Genomic DNA, 10,135 nt, shown 5'->3' with positions numbered 1-10,135 from the left:
AATGAGGTCAGAATATAATACGACTGTCCTTCCTAGATGTGTTATCGGTGTACAGACATGAATGTGGGCGCAGGTAAAGGTCTCCAGGGGCTTGATATCAAATTCATTGTATTTGTGTGCAAACAGGAGGGTGGTTAATAAAAGGATAATAAAAAAATTCCTGTATTACAGGCCAAAACAGAGAATGTTTTATTGAACTGATGTGGAAATGGAACATTTGAACATCCATCTTTTACACATCACATTTACCAGTCAAATTAGTACGTGACACTGGACAACAACACAGTGTATTCTAGTCTCAGTAAAATAAATGCAAATGCATCTGTGGTTTTACAGCTGAAACTGTAACATTAACAGGGGTCTGTGCAAGTAAAACTCAAAGTGAGGAAGTTACTTGTTCCTGCTTCATAAGTTTGATAAAAAAAAATATATATATTCACATGTTCACACTTACAGACAAAATAAAGACAGGCGAAATAAAGACACAAGCATTGGTACAGTTTTAAGAAGGCGACATGTAATTCAGACTGCTTATAAAAAGCAGGCAGGCAAACGTACATGTACAAATTGAGAAAATAATAATAAAAAGGAATTTTCATTGTTCAATCATTCTCAAAACTATACATCATGTTTCAGTCACATCTAAAATAGTTTAAGTAGTACGGCGTACTGTTATGGACATTTACATACTGTATATAAATAACTTCTTTCTCCTACAGTACATAATCAGATGTTACAGTGAGCAGCAGGAACAGAGCTGATCTGCTCTTGAAGCACTGATAGATTTTGTAAAACTAAAAAAAAACAGCAGTGACTCATCATGTGTTCAAACCCAACATGGAAATAAAAACAAGCATAAATTAAAAGCAGAGTAGTAATGTAGATGAATGAGTGGCACCATGAAAAGCAGAAATGTTACTGAATACTATATTTTGTTTCCCACTTATCAGCCGTGAGAGTGTGTGATTCAGCTCTTACAAACAGGTTGCAGTGCAGGTGCAGTTACAGATACTGTAGCTTATTCATTGTTAGATGCACTTTAATCAAGAGTTACATAGAGGTCTCTTCATCTCACTTGTGATTTGGGGTAGTTCCTTACCTCACACAAAACTAATCTCAGCAATCAAAACATTATCAAAGAGCAACAAAACACTCTGTTTTATCTTAAACACACCTCCCTTTACTTTTTCTTTTAAAAAAAGTGCATTTGAACCACAAATGGTACCACACCTGCCTCTGCACTAGCCTGCAGCCGCTCCACCCCTCTGCTCTGACAGATCTTTCATTACTCCATACTGTCCACACTACTGACAGTTGACTGCTGTATCTACTATACAGTGTGTCGGAGTGTGGGGTGGGTGTGGGGGGTGAAAGTGACATCACCTCATAATCCAGGGATGGAGAATACCAGGGTATGTAGCAAATGTCACAGATTTTGGTAGGGTCAAGAGGACTGTCTCTGAGACAATTTTGTGTTTGGACTTTTCTCAAATATTTGCTTTTTTCGTGAAATAATAATAGTAAAGTTTTACCTATTCAGTCCCCCCGCAATTATTCAAATGTTGGTGAATGTATGTTAACTGTGAAGAGTGGTTGTAGGTAGACATGTTAATTTTAATTTCAAGCCACGTTGGAAACTGTCTGATCTCTGCAATTTCATTTACAGTGATCTAAGACCTGAGACATTGACTGAAACGTGGGAAGAAACTTCAATAAAACACATTAATCACTCTGGGGAAGTAAGACATTAAATGCAGAGAAAGGCAACAGGCTGAAAAAAGACAGATGGTTGTACAACTAATGAAGCATACATAAACATTGGTGGTGACTAAAGCTGCATTCACACCAAATCTGGCGTTGCTGCAATAAGCCTGATTTGGTGTAAATACAACCTTTAATTAAAGGCCAGTGGGAATTTCTTTTTTTAATGTTCAGCCTACCGGCAGGAGCTCTGATTGTTAGTCAAACATTTTAGCTGAACTGGGTTTAAAAACGCTGCATATATCACTATTACATACTCAATATTTGACAACTTTCTTTTGTTAGGCAAGACAGGGAAAAAAACATAAAAATCCCTATCTGACTTGTATTTGATAAAATACAGTGTGTAGGAAATGAATGTTGTGTCCAGCTCTGACCCTAAACAATTCAATTTAAATTCAATGCTGCCACCCAGTGGCAACAAGTCGCTAAATCAACACATAATTGAAGAAAAAGCTACAGTGATGAAGTGCAAATTTCTCCTGAGTCCCTACACCTCCCTCCAGACATGTCAGACCTAAATCCATATTATGTCAAAAATGCTAACATCTTAATCTCAAAATATCTTCCTGATCAGAGTTGAGAAAAGATGCACATAATTCAATATCATAAAAGCTACAGGCTAAACCAAAACTAATTGCACATTAACCATAAAACTGAAAATGCATACAGTAAATGCACTATTCAAAGATTAGCAATAAAATATTAATGTCTTAAAGTGAAATTATGTGCCATCCTGGTCACTGCATCTTTTTTATTAAACTGATTTTAGATTTGTGTCAAGAACAAAGACACACAAACAGCAACTTTGCTGCACCCCAAACCTGCACTGTAGATTAAGACAAGCTAAACTGTAAGTGAACAAAACCTTTTAGATCAGATTATTTTAAAATTCCAGCCACTCTTCAACAATATTTGGAAAAAGTAAAATATTAAACTAAAAAAAAAATTTAAAAAAGTGTAGCTGTAGAACTGAAGTGCTTAGGGGTGATATACTATTCAAATAAATGCATAGCACTGAGTTGTACCGAGTTGACTTTGTAAAGAAACAGCTAATGTGATCATTTTAAGCTGGTGTCCATCCTAATATCACTTTGGGTCATGAGATAGACAGAAAAAGAGAGTATGAGGACATCTGTGTGAATGAGGGGGCTTCTACACAATCAGAGGGTTGTTGTGGTGTTGCCAACAACATTGTTAAATAACATATCATTGCCCCGAGCCATCCAACCAACCGAGCCACTGACCTGCTGTATCCATGGATACACTGATAAGGGAGTTGCTCAAATTCAAGCCGCATTTCATGTTTTTGAGTAAATCTTCTCTTAAAACTCACAAAAGCAGGAAGAGGGAATGAAATAGGACAGACGAGGGATGCCTTATTGTTTGATATCCAGTTTCCTTTTTTCCACGTTAACTGACTTCTGTTGCCTTCGGTGAACTCAAGGAAAAGGCAATTCCCACATTGAAGAGTTTAAGACGTAGCGAGTGAGCCTCAGATCACTCTATGATGGAAGCATTGAGGTCGATCCCTTAATGACTCGAAAGGAATGAAAACAGCGGCTAGTTGAGGTGGAGGGTCTGCTTCATAAACTCATAGGTGGTAAAGGCCACGGCCTGGGAGGGGATACAGCGGATGTAGTTGAGAGAAAGGCCTCGGTATAATCCCTTCTTGACCCCGTACTCATTATACACGTATGTCAGGGTCCTGCTCAGTGATCTGTTAAGGTGCAAGACAAGAAATCATACACTTTTTAGAATGCAGATAAAAACAGACAGAAATCCACTGCTTGTGTGGTTATGATACAGTGTGTGCCCTGAGGTTTTGTTTATTAGCTCCCCTGAAGCTAATTCCTAACTATGTTGAGCTGACAATTAAGTATTAAATCTTGCGTATAACAACAATGTACAGTTTTAGTATTGACATTACGGGCATGATAAATCCGTTTGTTTGTTCTTGAGGTTTGCCTGTGCTATAGGGAACAAAACCCTGTTGGTGAACAGCAGCCATATGAACACTAAACAAACCTTGGGTAGAAGACAAATGACCTTCCTGGGCACTAACGTACTGACTGGACCTTATGACTGTTCTTCTTAAATATCAAGGATAAGCACATAATGCAAGAACAATGAGCAGTGTTTGGACTGGCATTGTGTAAACGTGTGCAGGTATGAACGGTATGTTGCTGTAGTTTTACAGCTCAGTAGCTATTGTGCTCCTTGAAGTTTTAGGCTTTAACGTTTCGTCTAATGTAAACAGCCCACCAAACTCTGGAATCCTCATCAAACTTTGCTTATAAAGCCAAATGTGGAAGAGGAAACTCCTCAATTTATGTTCCAGACACTTAAATTCAAACAGTGACTTTTTGTTTTTTTAAACATGGATACCTTGCCACAGAGAAGAAGAGAGAAACAGGGATCAAACATTATGGATTAACAACATGCCTGAGGAAACTTCCCCCAAATAGACACACTCACTAACAACTTCCTCAGTACCAATAAATCCTGTAACTTAATTTAGCTTTTGAAGTGATGATGTTCATCAGCAGTGTAGCGTGAGCACTTTTCATCTCAATTATTACCCTTAGTATCACCCTTGCAATTTTTTCTCCTTCATTTCTCCTTTAAATGGTCACCCAAACATTTCACTGCAAAACTCAAATCAGACTACCGGAGAACAATGAATACTGGAGCATTGTTTTGTTTTTTCACAACAAAATTCTCAAATGAGACTAGGAATCTAGGAGCAAAATATTTGTCTCACAATGAAGTACATTGAACACACTGACACGTATAATGCACAGCAGTACATCATAGTACAACAGAATATGGAGAGTAGGAACATTGGTGATACTTACACACATTTGTCAGAGTCAGGAAGCACGGCTCCTAACTGCATTCTTCTCCTAGCAACATCCAATGGGTACCTAGTGATAATAAACACAATGTGACACAATCATCAATAAATCACTGTAATCACTAGAAAACTCCAGTCACAGTCAGCTTGAGGCTTGTTGGCCTCCTACCCTCAGCACTTACGATATTGACTGAGCAATGGCACCAGCAACCCCCCCACAGAGCAGGTTTGCATGGGTTTTCAGAATGAGGACATCAGGGTTGTTTGAGGAGGGGCGTGCCAGCAGCTCTGGGAAATGTTTCAAGCCAAGGCTCTTCAGGGTGCCAAAGGTATAGAATGAGAAACCTGAAGGATAGAAGCGGGAGACAAAGAGTCAAGCTGACGCAACCCAAAGAACACTGGTTACATGTGTGAAGGAGGACATACTATGTTGTTCTGCTGAATGATCGTGGAGCACAATCAAACTATGCAAAACAATAGGAATAATCACCTGCATAAGGGGCCATTCCAATAAGTGTTGGTGTAAGTCCCTTATAGAAGCCCAAGATGCCCCCCTCCTTTGCAAAAAAAGAGAAACAGGTCTATAGTAAGAGGTCCATACTGTATACATTATTAACAACCTTAACAAAAAATTGTAATATATTTTTAAAGAAGGGATAAAATGTTTGTTAAGACTGTGTTGGTTGTTTAAGAAGTTGAACCCTAGCACACTACCTTAAGGTAGATAGTGTGGAAGGCATTGGCAATTCCAGTGTATCGATGCTCTCCTGTCACCTGGAAGGCCAGTCTGGCTCGGATCACATCCAAAGGGTAGGTGCATATCACCGCAGTCATCCCTGAAACATACACAACATAAAAACACACGTTGTAAAAACACAAAGTTTATGACTATAGTTATGCTTTAAAATAATTTTCTGAGATTAAACACTGAGACAGTCACACATTGTAGCTGTATTTAATTCCATGTGACTGACTTTCCACTTTGTTACTCAATCTTGTTATACTGATGATGGCAGACTGAAGATTTAATAACACACAACAACAAGTTGTTGTTTTTTCTTCTTCAAGTCTGACACACACTAACAAGGCATGACGCCTACTTGCATTGTGGTAAAATGGTTGTCCTGAGGTGACAAATTTCAACATATCTATGATTCAAGAGGACATAATATTAAGCTGGCACAGACTAAAAAGGCAAGTGGGAAAGATAAATTACCTGCCATTGATCCGGCCACAAGGCGGTGAATGTGTTCAGAGATCCCAATCTTTTTACTTAGCAGCTGTAAAGGGAGAAACAAAAGTTAAACAATAAAAACAATGCATTGACATTTCACTGTTTTACGTCAACTGTTTCTAATTATTCTTCAAATTTCGCAAATTTTCCAACCAGGGAGAAATAAACTTGTTTTGATTGAATTGTATCAAAATGGACATGAAAGCTGATTAAAGTTCCCTTGAAAACTGCTATTGTTCGTTTTACTATAACCCAGTTATGATATTGCTCTTTGAAATAATTATTCCACAGTATATACAGTAACTGTACCTTTTTATATTTGTCAAAGGACATAAACTGGATGGCTCCATAAGGAAATATCCTGACCATCATTGCCCCATTGCCCTTGTACAAGCCAAGGAAGCCTTCTTTCTTTGGCACAGCCTTGAAAGTAGACCACACTCCTGCAAAGACAGATCAGAGTTTCCCTCATGTGGCACAGATGTGTAAAAAGAAACACTTATTGTCGTTCCATGTTACCTAGATGTTTGTAATGGGGGTTCTGGGCTTGAAGAAGAATCTTGATTCTGTCCAGAGGAGCAATGGTAGTCTTGGCGCAGCATCCTGCAACACCTAAACAAAAACAGAAAAACACAGCATCAATGCATTTATTATTAAATATGCAACCTTTTATGTGACTATAGTAGAATGGTTGATAATGTTTTTTGTTTTGTTTTTGATCTGAGTGAATCTGGCAATTAAACAAGCTCCTTATTTAAAGATAGTTGGTGTACAAGTGCTGGTCATATAATTAGAATATCATTATTATTATCATCATCATCATCATCATTAGGGGCGGCTGTGGCTCAGTGGTAGAGCAGTTGCCAATCGGAAAGTTGGTGGTTCAATCCCTGGCATTAAAGTCTCATGTCAAAGTGTCTTTGAGAAAGACACTGAACCCTGAGTTGTCCCCGATGCTGCGCCATCGGAGTGTGAATGTGTATCTGATGAGCAGGTGGCACCTTATATGGCAGCCTCGGCCACAGTGTATGAATGTGTGTGAATGGTGTACTATGTAAAAGCCCTTTGAGTAGTCATTAAGAATTAGAATATTACTTGAGACCAATATAATAATAAAAAAAAAAGGATTTTTCAAGATGTTGGCCAACTGAAAAGTTGGAACATGAAAAGTATGAGCGTGTACAGCAATCAATACTTAGTTGGGGCTCCTTTTGCCAGCAGGAATGCGGCGTGTCATGGAGTCGATTAGTCTGTGGCACTGCTCAGGTGTTACAAGAGCCCAGGTTGCTCTGATAATGGCCTTCAGCTCTTCTGCATTGTTGGGTCTGGCGCATTGCATCAGATGCTTCATAATACCCCATAGAATTTCTATAGGGTTAAGGTCAGGCAAGTTTGCTGGCCAATTAAGAACAGGGATACCATGGTCCTTAAACCAGGTACTGGTAGTGTTGGCACTGTGTGCAGGTGTCAAATATTGAAAATGAAATCTGCATCTCCATAAAGTTGGTCAGCAGCAGGAAGCATGAAGTGCTCTCAAACTTCCTGGTAGACGGCTGCGTTGACCCTGAACCTCAGAAAACACAGTGGACCAACACCAGCACCACCATGACATGGCCCCCCAAACCATCACTGACTGCGGAAACATTACACAGGACTTCAAGCAACATTATTATGTGCCTCTCCTCTCTTCCTCCAGACTCTGGGACCTTGATTTCTAAAGGAAATGCAAAATTGACTTTCATCAGAGAACATAACTTTGGAACCCTCAGCAGAAGTCCAGTCCTTTTTGTCTTTAGCCCAGGCAAGATGCTTCTGACGCTGTGTCTTGTTCAGGAGAGGCTTGACACAAGGAATGCGACAGCTGAAACCCATGTCTTGCATACGTCTATGCGTGGTGGTTCTTGAAGCATTGACTCCAGCTGCAGCCCACTCTTTGTGAATCTCTCCCATATTTTTGAATGGGTTTTGTTTCACAATCCTCTCCAGGGTGCGGTTATCTCTATTGCTTTTTCACTTTCTACCACATCTTTTCCTTCCTTTCCCTTCGCCTCTCTATTAATGCTTGGACACAGAAATCTGTGAACAGCCAGCCTCTTTAGCAATGACCTTTTGTGTCTTGCCTTCCTTGTGCAAGGTGTCAATGGTCGTCTTTTGGACAGCTGTCAAGTCAGCAGTCTTCCACATGATTGTGTAGCCTATAGAACTAGACTGATAGACCATTTAAAGGCCTTTGCAGGTGTTTTGAGTTAATTACCTGATTAGAGTGTGGCACCAGGTGTCTTCAGTATCGAACCTTGTCACAATATTCTAATTTTCAGAGATACTGAATTTGGGGTTTTCATTAGTTGTCAGTTATAATCATCACAATTAAAAGAAATTAACATTTGAAATATATCACTCTGTGTGTGATGGATTAATATAATATACAAATTTCACTTTTAGAATGGAATTACCGACATAAATCAACTTTTTCATGATATTCTAATTATATGACCAACACCTGTAGATGTAGAAAGTCAGAGTAAAGGCAACAAGTGAAACAAACTTCTCAGATTTCCATGTAACACGTTTCATAACACATGACACAGAAACGTACTGATATATACTTATTACTGTCTTAAAAGGCAAAGGTAAAGCAGGGTGTGCTAAATGTAGCACAGCAGGCTTTAAGGACAAGGGTAAAGGGATAAGTATGTGAATAATGTGTGGCCAGGTGGATTCAGTTGGTAGAGTGGGCGCACATATACATTGATGTTTATTCCTCGATGCAGAGGTCCTAGGTTTGAGTCCGACCTGTGACAATTTCCTGCATGTCTTCTCCTTCTCACCTAGCTGTCCTGTCCATTAAAGGCAGAAAAGCCCCCCCAAAAATCTTAAAAATAAAAGTATGTGAATAATGATTACATTGTTTTTATTATTTCTTTAAGGATCATTCCATGTTTGCTTGCCAATCTCCACAGGGAGGTGAGAAAATAAGTCTATGGGTCACAAAAGAAAGAAGAAGAGTAAAGCATACAAGAAAGTGTTTCTTTGGTAAAGGGATGCAGTCTTGCAGACACACAAAGGCTTGAGTGAATCATCACCAACCTGAAACTTATGATATAAACTGATGTGTCTGATCCTACCTCCAGCCACAAAGGAGCGAAGAAAGTAGTAGTCCCTCTTGACAGGGGTGCTGCTTATGGCAGGAGATGTGGAGACCGTAGCCTCCGATGTCATCCTTCCTGATCAAGAATCTGCCACATCCATGATTGCAATTTGGAGAAAATACTGTAAATGAACATGTTATAAGTATGTATCACCATCCTGGCAAATATCTCTATGGGCAAACCAGACTGTCAACCTTCTGTCAGTTGTCAATTTGTTTAATTACTTAGCTAAGGCTGGTGTAAGGTTGATTATAAGTCATGCTTTGCAATGGGACATAACTGTTAAGAGCCACAACCAGTGGAGTAGTGGGCATATTTAGCTAAAAGACAAGGACACCCCTGGTTCATACTCACGAGATAATCAAAACTGTTAGAGGCAAAGAAGCAGCAAAGTAGAGGGTCGGTCTGATGAAATATCTCTTTTAACAAGCGTGGCTGTTGTCCGTTACCACGGACACCTGGTGGTGCCTGACCGAGAAGCTTGTCATTAACTGTTCCAGTAAAAAAACGGAAAAAATATTGAAGTAATTTAAGAAGCTGTGGGGCTGTCAAGATTCACATAACCGCATTCATGTCCTTCGCCCGCTGACAAGACAGCACTGACCGAAAACAGTCGCATGTTGATGTCGCAGGATGACGTTGGTCAGTATGGAAAGCCAAAACGTCATCCAGGGGAGGCGCTTCTGTTTTCTTTCCTCTTCTTTAACTGTCTATGTTATTTCCCCAAAATAAAACGGGGGCGCAGCATTGATAGATTTCCAATTCACATATTTTCGTCATATTGAACGCCGTTGGTCAGACGAATTGAACGCCGCTGGTCAGACGAATTTTAGTTTAATAACTTAGAAAAGTTATATATATATATATATATATATATATATATATATATATATATATATATATATATATATATATACTCTGTAATCAATTTAAATCCTGTCTTTAAAAAAGCTAGCGTGCTAAAATTAACGTAAAATAAATTATTTATTATCCTTACAAACTGGCGTTGCTTTGGTAATCCGTTCCAATCATTTTTAGCACACCCTCGCGTCCACTTGCTACTTGAAACCACACAGTGCTGGCAACACTGGGACAAACGACGGTAGCCTACTCCATTCCAGGTTTTCTTTTCCA

At 39.2% G+C, this 10,135-nt stretch overlaps 1 protein-coding gene across 3 annotated transcripts; it reads right to left on the bottom strand.

Annotated features, from left to right (window-relative positions):
* Positions 1 to 165: 165 nt before the first annotated feature.
* On the bottom strand, positions 166 to 10,055 carry slc25a16 (solute carrier family 25 member 16). 3 transcript variants are annotated; one of them, XM_032540733.1, is made up of 10 exons: positions 9,999 to 10,055; positions 8,978 to 9,122; positions 6,372 to 6,464; positions 6,162 to 6,295; positions 5,835 to 5,898; positions 5,333 to 5,454; positions 5,109 to 5,175; positions 4,801 to 4,963; positions 4,620 to 4,688; positions 166 to 3,481 (listed from the first exon to the last, which is right to left on the bottom strand). In XM_032540733.1, the coding sequence occupies exons 2-10, from the start codon at positions 9,069 to 9,071 to the stop codon at positions 3,325 to 3,327; spliced, it is 963 nt and encodes a 320-aa protein (XP_032396624.1). In that variant the 5' UTR covers positions 9,072 to 9,122; positions 9,999 to 10,055; the 3' UTR covers positions 166 to 3,324. The 3 variants fall into 3 exon arrangements, with proteins under 3 accessions (XP_032396624.1, XP_032396623.1, XP_032396625.1); XM_032540732.1 differs by lacking the exon at positions 9,999 to 10,055 and adding an exon at positions 9,356 to 9,660; XM_032540734.1 differs by lacking the exon at positions 9,999 to 10,055 and adding an exon at positions 9,356 to 9,660 and having other exon boundaries at positions 8,978 to 9,088.
* Between the last annotated feature and the right edge of the window lie 80 nt (positions 10,056 to 10,135).

Source organism: Etheostoma spectabile, chromosome 17 (genome assembly GCF_008692095.1).
Source record: "Etheostoma spectabile isolate EspeVRDwgs_2016 chromosome 17, UIUC_Espe_1.0, whole genome shotgun sequence".
Classification (NCBI taxonomy): Eukaryota; Metazoa; Chordata; class Actinopteri; order Perciformes; family Percidae; genus Etheostoma; species Etheostoma spectabile.
This window is presented reverse-complemented; position numbering and strand designations above follow the sequence as displayed.